This window comes from Amblyomma americanum, chromosome 1, assembly GCF_052857255.1.
Source record: "Amblyomma americanum isolate KBUSLIRL-KWMA chromosome 1, ASM5285725v1, whole genome shotgun sequence".
Taxonomy (NCBI): domain Eukaryota; kingdom Metazoa; phylum Arthropoda; class Arachnida; order Ixodida; family Ixodidae; genus Amblyomma; species Amblyomma americanum.
In genome coordinates, this window is record NC_135497.1 from 107,697,939 (window position 1) to 107,717,273 (window position 19,335).

Consider the following 19,335-nt stretch of genomic DNA (forward strand, 5'->3'; position numbering starts at 1 on the left):
GGTGTGCCATGTGGCCCATAGCACAGCTTTAACATGAAAATTATTAATTAACCAAATTGTTGTTTTAATGTGTAGCTACTGGTCCTCTGGTAGCCCTGTACTTCAGCTTCCCTGCCACTTTTGAATCCAGATGTTTAGTCTAGGTTGCCGACTGCTACATTTTCACCCAGATTAAGCGGACAGCAAGCACATGTTCTGCGCCTTGTACACTCCATGCCTCATAGCTCACTCATTCTGGCGCAGTTGTACAAACCCATGCTGCCAACTCCTGTTGCTGATGAATATGACCATATCTGTCCCATTTTTTTTTTTCAGTGCTGGTTCAGTGCAAAAGTATTGAAATACGAGGGTTTAGGCAATGAAAATCTAGGTCCTAGATTTTCATTTTTATGATTGACAATATTTCTGAAATCGATGCCGCACTGCCACAGAACTGCAAACTACTTGAAGGAGGATTGGCAAACATGGAACTCTTGGAACTGCGTGACAATATTTCTGAAATCGATGCCGCACTGCCACAGAACTGCAAACTACTTGAAGGAGGATTGGCAAACATGGAACTCTTGGAACTGCGTCGCTTTCTGTGTAGCTTAGGTGATTTGCAGGCAAATTGAAGTTTATTTCAGGCGTTTATTTCAGGCTTTATTTTTGTGATAGTATTGTGGCAAAAAGGAAAATAAACTTCAGTGACATTCCACATAGATGCTTCCATAGTAACATCAGCAGTGGCCTAACCAGGTCCACAGCAGGACAGAAGCTTCTCCAGTATCCTTTCAATTACTGCTGTCTTGTGCCAGCTGCGGCCATCTTATCCCTGCAGACTTGTTAATCGCACCCCTGCCCACCCGACATTCTACCCTCTCCCCTGCTGCACTTGCTTTCTCTTTTGAAATCCATTGTTATTCTTATTTTTCTTTATTTTAACTAGGGTACTATTTCCTTGCATTTGTTCCCTGTTCCAATAATTGGACAACTCCATCCAATTATTGCTCTCAGTAAAAATTGATTCCTTTGCTCTTTCTGGCTATGTTCACATGTGTCCTGCAGTAAAAGATGCATTTATCGCCGAAAAAAATTGAATTTAAAAATATTCCCACCAGTTGATTCAAACTCATGATTTTCTTATTGAAAAGGACGGGTTGCCACGATTTTGAAGTGAATAGTAATGTAACGTTGCCTCTGGGGTCCATGCCCAAAATTCAGTTCCGACGTTTACTTCTGATACAGTAGCCGACGGGTAATTCGGACCTCGATGAGGCACCGTCAGTCACCCCATAGAAGCGCATACATATTCGCGACGGATATTTCGGACTTCAAAAGTCCGAAAGTTCGATTTTTCGGACTAATTTTAGTCGCCTGCAGGCCAAAACCGGCCATCTTGGATTGAGGTGGACTTACGCTGCAGTTGGATTGGCTTGACATACTTTCGGTACCTCATTTTTGCCAGTAGAGGTCCCCGCGATCACTGACACTTCGAGGTGGCAGCCGGATTGTCATCGCCGTCAACTTGCTTTTGTTGCCGACGTTGTAGCGGGCAGTTATCGCTTGTCCCATACGTTGAAAATTGGTTGTTGGGGGATAGGATAGGAAAACTTTTAATACCCAACAGAAAGAGGGTAGCCAGAGGGCTACCCGCCTAGACGACGGCCGAAAGGTCTTGACTCTCGGCGGCGGCTTCGGCTAGTCGGACGAGTTGTAACTGAGTCGCCGGGTCGGAGCTCAGTAGTAAGGTCTCCCATTGATCTTTTGTGTTAATACCTCGTCCCTCCCGGGGAGCATGAGGACATTCCCATAGTATGTGGTCCAAGGTGGCCCTAAGTTCGCAGTTCGCGCATTTTTCTGAAAATTGCCCTGGGTACATAAGGAAATTGTGCAGGAGCTATCTCGCACCCCGGCGGGAAGAGAGAAAGGAGGGACTGGGAGAAGTAAAGAACAGAGGTGCCGTAATGGAGGGCTCCGGAATAATTTCGACCACCTAGGGATCTTTAACGTGCACTGACATCGCACAGCACACGGGCGCCTTTGCGTTTCGCCTCCATCGAAAAGCGGCCACCGCGGCTGGGTTCCAACCCGGGTACTCCGGATCAGTAGCCGAGCGCCTTAACCACTGAGCCACCATAGCGGGTCTCATACGTTCGCCGTTTCGTCACTTGGGTTTCTCTGACCGCGTTGACCGAGTGGCGCGCAGTCTCACGAAGTTATATCCATTCGCCGTTTTGTGATTGCGTCCGGCGGTTCCGCCGCTTTGACCGAAAAGTGTCTTACCTTTGCGTGTGTTCTACGAGTGGTGTGGTGCACACTCGGGTTTATTTATTTATTTATTCAAAATACCTTACAGGGCCCAGAAGGGCATTGAGTAAGGGGGGCAAAACAATAGATTAAGCAAATAGGAAGAATAAATTAAAAACAACGCGTGATACAAGGCAAAAATTAAACACAATTATAAATATACAGGGCAAAACGTAACTAAAAGACATACATCACCGCGAGCAACGAAAATTAAATTAGTAGCAAGAATGCATCGCAAGTGCCCAATAGGCATCAAAAGGAAAAAGCAGTAGTCATAAAAAACATACAGATGGCTGAAATTGCACAAGAAACCAAAACTTTGTAAAATACCAACGAGAAGAAAAGGGGACCAAGGACACAGAACAACCTGAAACAAGACACAATGTCGTTAGAGAAAATGTTTGTGCAGTTGGTCTTGAAATGATTGGTGGTTGCCGATAGATGCGATACAGTTGGGAAGATCATTCCAAAGAATAATGGCACGTGGAAGTGCAGATGAATTGAATGCTAAGGTTCTTCCGTAAATGCGTGTAATGCTATACTGATTATGTAGGCGGCGTGAAATGCGTGAAGGCTCTTCGAGGGGCAAGGGAGATGGCCTGGTGCTATGACGATATTTATGAAGTAAGCATAAAAGAGCGATGGAGCGACGAATATGTAATGGTTCGAGGAGATATCAAGTTTAATCTTAGTGATACTGGACTGGGGGTGGTACTTTTGTGTGATGAAACGAGCGGCTCTATTTTGTACGGATTCAAGCATGTTGATCAGGTAATTTTGATAAGGGGACCACATAGGTGAAGCAAATTCTAGTTGAGGACGCACGATTGTTAAGTAAGCGACTTTTCTCACGTTATTAGGGGCGTGTGGACATGGCCCCGCCGGGTCCGTCAAAGAAGCGTGGGAAGTATTCCAACCAAATGCGGTGACCTTGCTGTCTAGCATGTTGGTACGTACATACAGTGAAAGCGCAGATACAGACGCAAATCGTCGTCAGCAAGAGAAATTTTCCGCAAGGTAAAATCAGTGACGTTTTTAAGCCGATTTCATCTCAATAAAGTGATTTTTTGTACTTCACGGATTTTTCGGACTTCGATTATTCGGATCATTTTTCGGATCCCTTCGTGCCCGAAAAATCCGTCGGCGACAGTATTGGCCTGTGGTACTGACTCTTGTATTTTTTCTTGGTATTTTCTAGCTTTTTATCACTCGTTTTTGGTGAGAGTGGTCTCTTTTGCTATTAGAATGCCATAGTTCATCGATATAGGCAGACTTCATTTTATCCTCAGTGTCCCTTTAACGTTACACCTATCATTTTCCTCTTTATTGGCAACTTTAATGACAGAGGAGGCACCAGCATGGTGGCGTTACAGCAGATCCTTTCTTTGGCAAGCTTAGGTAGAATCGCGCTTTTTTTTTTAATTTTACGTTAAACTTGCGTGGCGGAAACCTCATGCGAGCTTGTCTTTCATTTTTCTAGGGTGCAAAGGAATGCATGAGATACAAGGAAGCAGTCACAGTCTGACGTTTGAAAATGGCTGGTGTTAAAGCAGAGCGGTATTGCAGTCAATGCCTCTTCGGAAACTTGTATGTAATTGCGTACAAATGAACTCAAGATTTTTCTGGGAGAGCTGCTCCTAGCAGTGCCTTCAGGTGAATTTCCTGTCTTTAATGTTGCAGATAAGGTGGTTTTTTTATGCTGTATTGCAAATGCAGTAAATACATTTCGCGATATAGTGAGCGGGGTGCCACGTTGCATGCCATTTTTACGCAGACATGTTTTGCCACAGCAGTAAAGTGAAATTCTTTTTTCTAATTTGAAGCAGATTGTGCATCTTTGATATAACAATTGATCCCACAATCCGTCTGATGTTTACTAGATAAGTTGTGGAATTTTGATGTTGCTATTTTCATTGATTATTGCACTTTTTACAAAATTTTGTACATCTCTGCAAAAAATTAGCCATTGGTATTTGACACTGGAAAAATGACAAAACGTCTTTGTTGAGGCCTGAATATATTATATAGGTGGGAAAATATTTTTCAATAGAAACCAAAAAAAAAAAATGGTGCCTGAAAGGGTTAAAGTCAGTGGCACTTATAGTGAAGGCTCTTGTACAACAGGTGAATGACAAAACTAAAAGCGCAGTTTTTACATTTAGCTCTACAGGTCAGCAAGACCCAGTGACTATCTAGCTGCTTGCACAGACACGGCCGGTCTCGATGGGAGCGTGTTCTCTTTCATACGGCCTTCGCATTCGCCGCGGAAGCAATGCGAGTTTTTCTCCTAGAGTTACGCCGCCCATCGCCGCTAGAGGCGCGACGACCCTACCGCTGGCTCCACGCCTGCATCTGCGGCGGCGGGTGGCTTTTGCCTGGTTTCGCACTGTAGCCCGCTGGTTCATGGTGAGCGCAGCACCGAAATCAAAGAAAACAAAATACAGATGCTTAAGCTGCGTATCTTCAACACAGTCCACTTGTGCAGATTCTACATCACAAACTTTGCTCGATGAAAACATTTAAAATGAGGAATCACTCTCACATTCCTCAGAACTATTTCGAGCATTTGTGGTTTTAAATCCAAAAGGAAATACTCTGATCACTTCCTCGCATATGTCTCATGGTCCGTGATTAAATGACAAGTTAATGCTCAGGGCAAAAGAATGAAATCTTGGAGAACGAAAGTGTTGCGCTCGTCCCATAAAAAATGTACTATATCGAGAAAAATATTCTCTACAACGCGTGAGCCATAAATCCAATAGCGCCGTAGCTGGTGGCTTAAGACGATGCTTGTAAAGTTGAAAGTCAGGCTTATGTACACCAATGCTGAACTGTCAAAAAAACTAATTGCTGGGAGATGTATATAGTACTTAATTAGCTGATATCGCTTTTCGCACATCCTGAATGTACTTATTTTCACCCTCATATACATCACAACTTCCTTGAACGAGAGGTGTGTATCTATAACTCAAAAGAATGCTAATTACTAATGTGTGAGAAAGTGTCAAGAAGAATTGTAATGCATTGTTCCGTGCTCGATGCCAATGGCACGCGGCCTTTCCACTTTTGTTGTAAAACGAGAGGCCACCAGATTTCTCTGGAATGACTGTAGCAGCGCACAAGTCTCTCTTCATGTTCAAAATTGTTGTAAGCGCATTAGGTGTCTAATGTTTCAAGTTCCTTGTCACCTTCAAATTTTGTTTTATCGGTGCGCCGCCTGTTTGAGGACACGAGTTTTCCCAATAAACAATTTTCGACTTGGACGCAAGCTTCCTTGTCATCATTCTGGCTTGACTAACATTACCAGAACGTAACAGAAGCAACCAGTACAAGCTGTGTACGCTGCCACAGATATTGACGCTTACTGAGTATTGCAATTTCAGAGTATGTATGTCCAGTGATTGACTTCAGCTAGCATAAAGAGCGCCATTTTTTGTTGTTCACATATATTCAACCTGCGGCGTGTCCTGAACCTGCCTAAAAAAATTTGGTTTAAATGTCTTTGCAAAATATCTCGGATTATGCAGTTGAATGTCCAATGCCCTTTATTCTCTTAAATTCAGGGACTTTTATTAAGATGTAAGCATCGAAAATGTTAATTTTTAGTTCCTTACATTGTAAGCTAAGCCAGCTGGTATAATGCGCATTGCTGTGAGTTTTAGTGGAGCTCCGTTAGGTTGCGGAAAGCTACTTTTTTAGGTGCTACTTTGTTTCCTGAATGACATGAGGAAAGTTCATGCCCTCGGTAGTTTTATCGAAAGCGATGACGAGGCTACAAAAATGCAGGAGAATAATGCAAAGCTTTTATAGTCATCGCCTCTCAGATAAGTCTGTTCGCTTGTAAAGGCCGATTTTATTGAGAGTGCAGTTCCGAACTAATTTTGCTTTGCTGGCAGTTAGTTCATGCTTGCAGTTACTGTCGGAAACTGACTTCATTTTTGCGCCAAACTTCAAAATCCTTTTCCAAGAGGAGATCTTGGACGTCGCGTGCGTGCAACGTGCTCTGCTCCTGCGGCCAGGGTTGGGTTCCATCTGTACCCGTTCCTTTCGCGAATGACATGATGCGCTTTCCTGGGGAGCGCCATGAATTCTTGCTAACGCCGCTGTTGTGCAAAATTAAAGCAGCTGCGCTTGAAATTTCAGGAGCTACATGTATGCTGCAGAATCTTTACTCTTTGAAACATGCCATCCAAGTATTACATGCCGCATATCATTCTACACACTCATAAAGAACCTGCTGGAAGATGAACTATGCAAGCTGATAGCCTTGCTTTTTAGCCAAATATAAGGGTAGAACGTACTGACGTCTGTGCTCGAAGCAATACGTTCGACCATACACTGTCGGGCTAAAGGAGAGAGTGCGCAATCGTTAATCCGTTGTTTCAGATTTATCCCCATGGCAAAGGGGCTAACTACGCGGTCTTTGCGTAAAGCTTAAGAGGCAAAATATAAAGGCATGACGGTTACCACTGACGCGGGTAGAACTGGGAGCGAGCGCGCGCTCTCCTTCCCCGTGAACGGCGGTTGCAGCGGCGGAGCGGTAGGGCAGTGGCGACCCCACCGAGGTGTGCCGGGAGGCAGAAACAGACCCCATTGCGAAGGCCGTGAGAAGCACGCGCTCCCCTCGAGACCGGCCGTGGCACAGAAAACTAGCCAGAAAAGTTTACTCGCCTCTTTTGCTTGGGTTTTTAACTGATAATGGTGTGCTCTTTTGCGTTTCTCTATGCTCTCAAATTTTATTAACCATGTGCTACTTTAGATATGAGTACAGTAAGAGCTTGTTAATTAAAACTCCACGAGGCTGCCGATGCAGTTCGAATTAACCGAAGTTAGAACTAACAAAAGCGAACAGAACATATGGCACACTGCGATCGGGAACCAGTCGTGTAGTGAGATTACCCAACTTTGTTCTAAATATTCCGCCATCACCTTCTGCTTTTTTCCTGAGAGGCAGCGGCCAATGCCTTTTCTAAAGCTCAACTTATTGGAAGGCCTCTTTTTTGCCTTAAAAACTGGAGAGGAGGTGGCTGGCGTTTAGCATGTCCGAACTTGCGCAATGGAGGGCCACACCTGAGTTGTGAAAGGCGCCGCCTGTGGGCATGGTCGCAAAGCTGGAATATTGAGCAGCGTGCGACTGTCCTGCGACTGCCACTTTTTGACCAAAACGATAGCGCAACCTCTGAGACTCACAAATTCACACTTGCCAGCCACGGATGTTGCACAACCATTTAAGACGAAAAGCGCAACTTGCCAGGATGGCTGCGCATACGTTGCCAGATTTTCCAGCCTTCCGAGCGCGACTTACAAACTGCCAAACCAATGAGTGCGTGCTTTGGTGATATCCTGTTTCAACACTGTACCAGCGTCAACTTCATGAAAGGTTTATTTTCTCTTGAAGCGTTTTGACGCAATAATTACTGCTGATAGACGTCATAGAATCACCACACTGCGGCACACCGCGTAGGTTGATTGCTATAGCTGCAACCAATCGCACGGAGCGTGGCGCAAAAAGCACTGGAAGACCGACACAAACAATAGCAACAAACCAGCGAAAGCTCATTTTGCTCGTTTTGTGCAGGTCGCGGTTTCATGCACCACCATGTGGTTTCAAATTTGGAGTGCCAGAATCTCTGTGATGAGCCTGATTTTTTTTGTATCTCGCCGCTGGTCGCGTCATCCGTCGCTCAATAACAAAAGCTAACATAGCAAGCTACTGAAGCCTTTGAGATCTGCATCTTCAAACAGCCGGGTAGAAATCCTTGAGGTCATGCAACTAGTTTCCGTCGCCTTTTACCCAGCCTTGCCGCCGCGGTGGCTCAGTGGTTATGGCGCTCGGCTGCTGACCCGAAAGATGCAGGTTCGATCCGGGCCACGGCGTTCTAATTTTGATGGAGGCGAAATTCTAGAGGCCCGTTTACTGTGCGATGTCAGTGCACATTAAGGAACCTCAGGCGATCGGAATTTCCGTAGCCCTTCACTGCGTCGTTGCCTGAGTCACTTTGGGATGTGAAGCCTCCATACCTAAACCTTTTACCCGGCCTTGCATGCCAGTTTTACCCTCTCCTCCAAACAGGTGGTGCAGCCTTGCACGAGCGTTGCTTGGTTGGCCACATGCCCAGATGTCCAGGCATGGCGCTGTATAGTTCAAATTATCAATGATGCAACTCTTTCATGTTTGAAAGGCTTTGTTTTACATGGACTCCAATGGAGCGTGGCCAGACCAAGTCGTACAGTTTGAATTATCCAGAAATTCAAATTGATGAGGTTTGAATTAAGGAGCTTTATAGATTTATAATCATGTGTACAGGTGGAAAGCAGCTATTGGCCATTTCTGTGCACCAATTTCTTGGAGCAGTTTATCACGCCTTGCGCTATTTGTAAGCTGTAGAGGGAAGGCATGTAATAAATGTGAGGCAGCTGTGACACAATTCTTTGTTTGATTGGATTCCATTCGATTGTTATCATCCACTCGCCATGATGTCTTACTGCCTTTGGCAATCAGCTGCTGATCCAATGTTGCGGATTCAATCCTGGCCGCAGTGAACGTATTTTGTTATAGGTGAAATGCAGAAAAATACCGGTGTGCTCTGCGATGTCAACGAGCATTAAAAGAACCCCAGGTGGCCTAAATTAATCTGGAGCTTGCCACTACGGCGTCCTTCATAGCCCATGTGTTGATTTGGGACATTAGACCCCGTAATTTGCAATTTATTTTTAATGCATTAGCATACCTGCGTTCTTTTTCGCAAAATATGTCTGTCTGGTGTTGTGTGATCCCGCCGCTGCCCTCCAGGAGGCCTCTACCCACCACTCACTCGCCTTTGCTGTCCACCCATGTCCATGCTTCAGAATCCTCCTCCCACTGCCCAACAAACCACCTTCACTCTCCAGAAGGTGCTACCCACCATCCATCCACTTACTGCCGCCTTCCAGATGCCTCCACTCATGAGAAGCCTACGACGACTAAATACAATTCGGACACGATGGGAAGGCGATCATTATGGAAGCGAAATTTACAACCAATACTGCCAACGCAGATTTGTCACGTCACATCGTGTGATTGATTGCCTGTGCCTTTTTTTTTTATTCTTATCATCTGTCCATCTGACTGACTGATTGCAGAGGCAGGGACAACAGTGGGGCAATAATGAACTGCAAAAAAAAGAGATCAAAATGTAATGCAATTTGAATGAAATCATGCTATTGCCCCCCCCCCCCCCCTTTTTTTTCTGTGGAAACAAGGCATTTTATCATCATACAAGCATGCCATAATAAGGCCTGTCATTACAGACTTTCATGCACAAAACTCTTCATGCTTGAAATGTGCCTGTTAAAGGGACTATGCAATAAATTAATTGAGATTACGTAAAGCAGACGAGAGATAGGCATTTCATCACTCGTCACCCCAACGCAACAATTTTTAAGCTAACATCAATAACAACGATGAATTAAAAATTACGCTCCTCCTCTCCCCCCTCAACTCGTACACAAAGAGCACCAGAAAAAATAAAGAAAACAGCTCTGGGTCTTGGCCCCGCCCATGAATACGTCATCCGCTGACGTTTATTTTGCAACTTCCGGTTGTCGCTCCTAGCCCCCCAGCAGCAGCGTCGGCGGCGTGGTAATTAGCATTAATAAACCCGGACCTCGAGGTGCGACTGCTCGCTCTTACGGCTGCGATGGGCATCGAGCCCTATGCGTGCCCACGAAGAGCCGTGCGAGTGGCTCCGGAACTCCCGACACAAGGAGGTGGCAGAGGAAAATTGAAGCCATATGCGCGAAAGCAATGCCCTGGCCTGCGCTTGCCCGAGAGGCTCGCGCGGCGGCACAAGCAGATGATTTTCACGGCTACCGGAAGTGTGCCCGTGACATCGTGGCTGCCGTACCTCCAGTGAATGAGAGCGTGTGGTGGCCTGGTGACGTCATGGGTACTGTGACGTCTTTCTTTCACGATTTTAGTTCCAAAATCGTTCACTACGAGCACACCAATCGGCCCGCGAATTTAAAAAAACACGTTTTTTTTTTTAATTTATAATAAATTTCCGGCTCAGTCCCGAAGACTTATACTTGGTGTGAATGCTCATTAGCATCATTTCTAAACATAGAAAACATTTACAAGCGACTTTGAATTCTTTGCATAGTCCCTTTAAGTCATGTGCTCAGCGATGCTTGCTAGCTAATAGTACCTCGTATTTACATAGGCCCTCCTAGTCCAGGCAAATAATCCTTGTAAGCTCAGTGCATCATAACTGCAGTGTCATAGTACTTCAAGTGTTCAACTACAAGCGAGAAAACTTCCTGTTCCCATGTTGTCTCTGCAATGCTGGCACCAAAAAACCATGCAATGACATTTACAGGCTTTTCTCTCTTGTTAGTGTGAAAATATCTATAACAATGCTCCTAAGATATCTTTTATAGCAAAACTACGAGACCAGTGTTCAAATTTGCTGACAAAGCACTTGTACAGTTAAACACACAGTTAAACCTGAATATAATAAAGTTGAGAAAAGTCTGCAATTTTTCATTAACAGTTTTCACATGAAAAATTTAAAGAATTGTGCAGAACGGAAGCCAAAATGAAAAATAAATGTAGAAGAAATTGCATGGAGAACTTTCGCATAAACCCCCGTTGGAAAGATGGAGAGATATCGCGATCAAAATTGATCACATGAGTGCAACAGCAGCTGCCACTGTCTGCGCCGCAGATCGCACTTTGAAAGCACGACGCCGCTACATGCGCGACGAGGAGAGTGGGGGAGGAGGTGAAGTCGGATGCACCTACCTTTTTCTGTGTGCTCATCTCTTGTACAGAAAAAAAAGAGTCTTGGTTTGCCTGTTCGCTGTTGCCCTGGTAAACTGACTCTGCTATCCTCGCTCCCACCGCGTCTGGTGTGTGCTTGAATTTTGCAAGCAACCGAGAGGTGGCGATGGATGTGCATTGCTCATCCTGTGTCTTTCTTTGCTACGTGCTGTTTTATTGTGTTGCTTTTGGACTGTACTGTTTAATGACACTTGGTGTGATGCTACAAAAGCGAATGCTGCAGAGACTGCTGCGTTTGTCATGGAGAGGAGCTGATCGCCCTGGAGCACGGCATGTTGTGTCAACTGCATTCACTTGCCGTGATTGTAGACATTCCTCTCATGGCGCTTCATGTTTTATTGTCATGAACTTTCGCGCAATTGGCCAACTTTCAAATAACGTAGCACTGGCTAATGGATAGTCCACGTGGTGAATTCATTATATCAAGGTTGACCGCCACAACGCCTTCGTTACATGGAGTTCGCAAATACACACGCCTCAGTGAGGGCGGCATTGGGGGGATTGAGAAACTTCGTAATACAGAGTAATTCGCCACATGGAGGTTTGTTATATCTAGGTTTCACTGTAACAGCAAATGACATAGTATCATGTGCTCCGATTCTTCTTCGAATAGTTCGCTGGGCTGCCGCAACATGGCTTTGATTTCGTGAAAATCGTCAGTAGCTCGCTGTTGTGTACAAGGTAGATGAGCTGTTGAATGCTGCTGTGTGAGTTCTTTGGTGCCAGTGGTGCAAAGAATGCAAAGAAAATTTAAAATGGGATGTTTCTGCATTGCATTGGAATGCTTGCAGAATTTTCTTCTAGAAGAGACAGCATGCCACAGGGCACCCATCTACTCATCATCTTCATTATTGGTGCCACGTTGAGTGACATCTTCACTTTGCATAATGCCATCACAGTTGACAGGCGTGCCTCAACCTGCAATAAGAGCAAGCATGTACAGTCATGCACAAGTTTTCAGGATGTGGATTTGCGGAAAAAACTTTATTTCTTGCTTTGCCTCACTAGCCAGTCAGATGTACTCTTCTAGCAGATGGAGCACGCCTGTCTCTTCACACTTCTATGCATTTCATTCACCTGCTGTGCCTAATCGCGCCGCAGTGAATTTTTTTCCATGAATCCACCTCCCACAAATTTTTGTCCGTGAGTGTGCAGTATGAAAACATTGCAAAAAATAAAAGATGAGCAATTATAGCAACTAAGGACTTGTTCCAAAAGTAATGGCCTTGCCGTTTGGCTTCTGCTGATGGTTGCGCTGTTGGCCACCTAATGACCTTCTTTTTTTTTTGTCAGCAGTTATGTGGGCTGCAGTTGAAGCTGAATTTACACAGCATGTCTCTTGTTAATTGAATCACTGAAAAGATTTCTTGCACACATTTTCCTTTATCCAGTCACAGCTGCCGCAGAGCATGTGAGCAGACTAATGAAATGTAGTTATTGTGCTTTGCCGCTGAACACGAGGGCACAGGTTTGATTGCGACTGTGGCGGTTGCAACCCGTTGTAAGCGAGATGTAAACACCGCCTTCTTTGTGCTGATATTGCTTTTGCACATTTAAAAAATCCTAGGTACTCTAAATTAATCTCAAGCCCTCCACAACAGTGCTCTGATAGCCTAAATGTTACGTTGGCACTCATAAATGAACGTTATACTGGCATGCATAATGGCTGTGCAGTTCATGTCAGGCACTAATTCTATTTCTAAAGATATCATTTGTGCGGTCCTGGAAAAGCCTGCATAAACACGAGGTGCTGCTTACCAGTGCATGTCGCTGAGCACAGATGGCTAAATGGCAGTTTTTATTTGCAAACAGTTCAGCGAATGATTGTCTCGGTATATCACGTAATACGTGTGCGGTGAGGTGGTACTTCATTATCCATGGCAGGGATATGATTTCGTTTGAATTCCATTCTTTTCGCCTTTAGTCATTGTGTTACACCCTCGCCATCACTTGAATCGGCCGCTTAGCAGGCAGATGGTAGAATCAAATAGAACTAGACTGAAATAATTGTATCATAGTTGCCTTACATTTGTTTCATGCTTACCTACCACTGCTTGCGAACAATGAAAACTGTCAAACTGAGCTCGCAAGATCTGAGAAAATAGTGCACGGGAAAAAAACTACCTTATTCTTTCTTTCCACTAGTGAACATGATTAGAAAATTGTATTTATATTCAAAGAAATGTGGTAAATAAAACTCATTGGCATGACTAAACATAAAGTTTTATACATCAAAATGCTGGCAATGTTGACTGCTAAACTGTGTATAGTTTTCTGTTTTCTGCGTAAACAGTAAAGCTGAAAGTTGGGCGAGTTGGTGAACGTTCATGATGTAAAATATAGCGCAAGCGAAACACGAAAGACTGACAAGACAATGAAAACAAGCTCTAAAAAGAAAAGCACTGCGCCGTCCTGTCCGTCTTTCGTGTTTCCGTTGTGCTATATTTTACATCAGCTGCGTAAACAGAATGCCAATCACTGGGTTTCGTTTACCTGTAAAGATGAAAACACTGCAGTTCCAGTTTTGTCATTCACATGCTATTGAAGATTCTTTATCATAGTCATTGATTTTAAAGCTCTCCAAAGCTTGCTTCAACTGTCTGCTGCTTTCATGCCAGAGGTTTAAGAACACCAGCTGGCAATTTTTTTATTTTTTTGTCTCCTGTTTGTTCTCCTTGAAAAAAGAGTGCTTGGCTTATAGGTGGTGGCTGTCATTGGTAAACAAGCATGCGACTAACCTGAAATCTAAAAACAAGCTCAATTCTATTCATGCTCATGATATAACGAATCCTTATTAAAGCCTCTTATCTTGGCTCAGTTGGATTGCACCCTCTATGTCTTGCAAACTGTCAATATTGAGCATTATGATAGGCTTTGAAAATCAGTTGCTTATGCTATTTTCTTGATGTTAGGTCTGAATAACGCCTTCTTTATTAAAGGGACCGACAAGTGACCAAACAGTGTCATTAGATTATGGAGGAGATTGTGTCTTGTATTGTCAAAATTGAACACCGTAATACCGAAGAAGCAAGGATTTATAAAATTTATTTTGGCATTAAAAATCTAGAATGAGCTGATGCAACATCTTTCTGTGAAAACCTTGCTGTTATCAGTGTAAACCACCACGTGACCACATCTTTATTCTATTGCAGTATATGCAGTCTCGAGTGCACCCTTCAATAAAAAGAAACGCTTCCTCTTCATCGCCGATAAAGTTCTTTGAGCTTTTGATACTAGATGGCACCACAGTGTTTTTGCATCTTCTGGCTAAAATGCTAACCAATGCCCACTAAAACTGTCACCGATAAGGTGTACGCCACTGTGTCATAACAACCTTGTTTGGGGAAACTCAAACTGACGCTATAAGACTAAAGCTATCAAAGTAGCCCGCAGGAAAAAATAAAGGGAGGCGTGTTATTCCGCACTTGCTTTGTAGCCAAGTGTTCTAAGGCACGAGAAAGTGACAGCGTGTAATCTGTGATAAGAGCACATTTAATCGAGCTCATGACAAATGCATCATGTAATAAGCCTTCAGGCAAAGCATTCGTTATATTTTGCTCACCACGAGGAATGCACTACTTTTTGATCACGGGTGTGGCAACGCAAACAAGTCCGCTAGCTTGGACAGTGTTGCACCTGATGTATGAAATGCAGTGTAGTTCATTATGGATGGTGCAGCGTGAAACAGATGAAAGTTAAAAGTAGAAGACTGCACAGACAAACACTGACTCGCAACTAAAGTGCTGTGTGCAAGAGCTCTAGACTCTTTAGTGTCACATGACTCTGATGTGTAAAATGTGTTTTTGTCAATAAAAAATTGGTTGCGAGTCGGAGCTCGTCTGTGTAGTCTTCTACTTTTGTCTTTTGTCCGTATCACGGTGTACCACCACAATGAACTATTATTACCAACTTGGCTAGGTATCCATGCTTCTTCAGTGCAGACTAAAGCTCTCTAATTACAGTCTGACAGCTGAAACTAGATTAGTTTTTAGTTCATTACATTTGCCAGTGTGCAGTTGCTGTGGGCATGGATTAAAATGAGGGCCTCCACTAATAAAAAACTTTCAATAAAAAACTTCTGTAGCGCTTCTAACAAAACTGTCGCGAAATTGGGCACCTTGGACACTGTTTTTATTTGCACCGAAACATCTGGGTCCTGAAAATACAGTTGTCGGTCCCTTTAAAGACACCTACTGCATGAGCTGAAAACAGGCTGTCAGTCTTTCTCATACCTCCTCTCCTCTGCAGACGGTAGTAACAGCTACAGACGGGAACTTGCAACCTAACTCACCTGAACCTGACCTCCAAGAGGAACTCGAAGCAGAGGTAACGAGGGCGCCAGAAGCTGTGAATGACAGCTGATGACAGCTGTAAAACTAGGGGGCTGTTGCACTGCTTTGCATGTGAAACTGCTCAACCATTTTAGGTCTTTACACATGTATGTGACTGCTTAGCGCTGAGGGCAAGTGGTGGATTTTTAGAAGTCCCTTTGATGTGTGCCAATACGTTGGTGCTGCATGATGGCTACAACTTTTCTACGGCAACCTAAATATACTGATCCCCACCGAGAGTGTAGGGAAAGGGAGTGGAGCAACAAGTGTCGCAACAGATTTTTCAACTTGCCATGATGGTGACAGGGCAACGTGTGTATCACACATTAGGCTGTGTGAATACTGCTGACAATGAGTGAAGTGGTATGCACTGATGGCAGTCTGTCATGTGCAGTTGCACATGTACACGCGTTGTCAGAAGTAAATAGCCCAAATTGTTTACTTCTGGGTCATACTGTATGGCTGGCTGTGCATCTCTAGCGTTCCAATTCTCTTGAAGGTAAAAACTCTTACCCTCACCTTTCTGTAGTTAGGAATTTAACGTATGATACAAGGGCACCACTAAGAGACTTAGAACCAAACTCTTTGGGCTCTAAACTTTTGACAAAGGCTGTACATCGCATCAGCAGCACCATAATAGCTGTGCATTCGGGGCAGCTGCTCATTGCTGGGCCTGAGGTGAGCTACTGCCTAGACAGGTCGGCTGTACAGCTTGTTTGAATCAAATGTTGTATACGTGCATACATTTGTATGACTTTGCTCTCGCTAATTGAAAAATGCATGGTTTTGATTTGCCCAAAGTATCAGTTTGAATTGAAAAGATTATACTCTCTGCCATGGGCATTGCGTATAACAGTTCAGTCTGCCGTGTGCTGGTACTTGCTGTTTGCAGCTGCATTGTGCTTGGAACTTCACCACCTATCTTGAATTTGTTTACGAGCTTGCTTGAAACAGGTAATTTGAGAAAATTAGGAGAGGCCAGCTGCTCAAACTCAATTTTTGAGACCATGGCATGCAAGCCACCTAAGCCGACTCACAAAGTGGTTTTCAGATTTACCATTGCTATTGCATTGTTCTTAACGTTACACAAGTGAAAGAAGAAAGGAAGAAAGAGGGGCCGTAGTGGAGGAGTTGAGTTCTTGCCCTCCTTCTGATGGGATGGCCGGTTTGGGCTGGTCGGTTGCTCGTCGCGAGCGGTGGATGGTGACGGCACGCTGGCCGGTGATCGATCCATGGCGGTTAGCAGTACGAAGGGATTAGCGGTCTTCGTCCGCTCGTCTGGCGACACGTTGCCGGTTGGGGCAGCAATTCCAACTTCTTGGCAAACAAACTGATTTATTCAAGACGGCATCGACATAAAAGGGCAGGTGAGCAAAAGGCAGTTTAAGAAGGGCAGTTTTTAGAAAGGCTGTTAAAAACGGCCGAGCTTGACACTCGGTGCGCTCCTCCCAAGTCATTGTTTCCAGCGGGTTTTTAACCTCTTCGATAATTGGGCGGAGCTTTCGTAAACTAGCTCTCGCCCAATTTTAACCAATAGCAGTGCAGTGGCACCGTATGTGCAAGTGGGCGGAGCCCAGGGCTCCCCGGTCTGAGCCCAGTGGACGCCGCACATCCTGGAACATGCAGGGCACATGATTCCGCGTGTGCAGCTCGCTGCATGTGCATTCCATCGAGTGCCACGCATCGGATTTGCCGTCGCTGACAGCAAAGGAATGTCTTCAGCGGGACAAGGTCGTCGGCCCCCTGCCAGTCGGCAGGGGATGAAGGATTAAGGCACCCTCTGTTCCTCTATTTCCCCACGTTCCTCTATTTCCCATGGGCATGACTGCTCCTGGGAACAGGTGGGGGGGGAACGACCCATCGGTGCCGTGGGCTTCTAAAATAACACCTCCCTGCCAAGGGGGGGATGCTTGCGGTACACACAACATACCGAAGCCCGCAATAGCACAAAGGATCCGGCTTTCAACAAAGTACAGAACGCGCAAAAGCACAAGGGACCCGGCCCCCACTGGGCGCTGTGCCAGCACAAAAAAACAAAGGAGGGGTACTTCACATCCTACTTGTTACACTAGCGAAAAGAGTATGTTCAAAAGGATATCTTGCTGCATGCATCTACACTCACAGATTTACGTGTTTTTCTCTTTGCGACCAAAATAACAGTCGAAACACTCATCACATAAGGAGTCCAACATTAATGCACTTGAGATGGTAGTCTGCAAGCAATCACACACACACTCAGGTTGGGCCACCGTCCCGTGCTTTCCTTGGCCCGCGATGTGTGATCCATCTACCTAGCACAGGTGGCTCCCCTTCTCTGCTCCCCCCCTTTTTTTTTACGCGAATTGCTGGTACTCACTCGCATTTGCAGCAGTTCATAGTTAGAACCTCTGTGGAACGTGTGGTGTCCAACGTGGATAGGGCGTCGGCGCATTTATTGAGAAAGCCTTTTATATGAGCGAACTCAAGGTTTTACTTCTGGACAGCCAGGCTCCAACGGGCCAGCCGGGCGCTCAAGGAAGCTGATCTTGTTAAGTAAGTCAAGGGGTTATGGTCAGTGTTTACCTTAATCCTCGCGCCGAAGAGCCATGTATCCAGATGCCCCAATGCCCATATGACTGTGTAAGCTTCTTTTTCTATGGCTGACCACTTAGCCTGCTGTGGTGTCAGTTTCTTGCTCAAAAAGGCAATTGGTTTTTCTTGCCCGTCCACTTCTTACGCCAGACATGCCCCAACCGCTCTTTCCGACGCATCTGTTAACACAAACTCTTTGTTGAGGTCAGGGGCCGTGAGCATAGGCAACTCGATCAAGGCGGCTCTGACGGCGTTAAACGCCCGTTCCGCTTCCTTTGTCCACAGGATTATATTTGGGAACCGCCGGTTGGTGAGATCAGTTAAGGGGTGGACTATCTCCGAATACGAGGGCACGTAGTCGCGGCAATAGTTAAAAAGTCCAAGCGTGCTACGCAGCTCCTTCTTGGTAATCGGTGGCTTAAGGTGTCCCATTGCCTGAACTCGTTCCGGGTCCGGTGAATGGAGGCCTGACCCGACCGCGTGCCCCAAATACTGGACGCTTTGCTGTGCAAACCTGCATTTTGTCGGATTAACTGAGTCCAACGCTCATGATAGTCACCAGCACACAACCCAAATGGTCTAAGCGTTCCTGCCAAGTTTCGGAGTAGACGGCCACGTCATCGATGTGTGCACATGCGTAGCCAATGTGCTTTTGTAGGACGCCATTCATTATCCTTTGGAAGGTGGCTGCCGAATTACGCAGTCCATAAGGCATCACGTGCCACGCAAATAGACCTCTGGGCGTCGCAAATGCGGTGTATTGTTGTGAGTTGTGTTCCACCGCTATTTGCCAGTAGCCCAGAGTCACGTCAAGGACAGAAATGAACTTCGCCTTAGCTACCTCGTAAATCAGCTCTGTGATGTTGCTCATTGGGAAACTATCTACTTCTGATATGACGTTTAGTTGTCGGTAATCAATGCACAGCCTCACACTTCCGTCTTTCTTTGCAACACAGACTATGGGGTGTGCATAGCTACTCTCCACAGGGTATATAAACCTCCTTGAAGAAATTCTCCGATCTGGCGGTCTACCTCATGCTGAAGTGCGACCAGTACACGGTATGGGCAAGCCCTTGTTGGTTTGGCGCCTGGTACCATGTTTATCTTGTGTTCTCCAACCAAGCACTTCCCCGGCCGTTCGGAGAACACAGTTTCGTATCGGCCTATCACTTCTCCGAGCTCCCTGATTTGTTCCTGGGTCAGATGCGTGGACTCATGTAGTGTGAATTCAAAGGGGTCACTCCACTATGCAATTCCGGAACACCTTTTATGCCCCCAAACTCTCCATCAGACTAAAAAATTACGCCTACGTTGTCTACTCTG

At 45.2% G+C, this 19,335-nt stretch overlaps 1 protein-coding gene across 8 annotated transcripts in view; it reads left to right on the top strand.

Annotated features, from left to right (window-relative positions):
* Positions 1 to 19,335, top strand: part of LOC144113417 (uncharacterized) — a 63,006-nt gene that overhangs the window by 28,783 nt on the left and 14,888 nt on the right. For 3 of the 8 annotated variants that reach the window (XM_077646485.1, XM_077646487.1, XM_077646488.1), the window contains exon 7: positions 15,359 to 15,436. The exons of 3 other annotated variants lie outside the window; for them this stretch is intronic. In XM_077646485.1, coding sequence (XP_077502611.1) covers positions 15,359 to 15,436 — 78 coding nt within the window. Of the gene's footprint in view, positions 1 to 315; positions 630 to 3,769; positions 3,943 to 15,358; positions 15,437 to 19,335 lie in introns of those variants that run through there. 2 more of the 8 variants (XR_013310793.1, XM_077646489.1) reach the window with 2 other exon arrangements.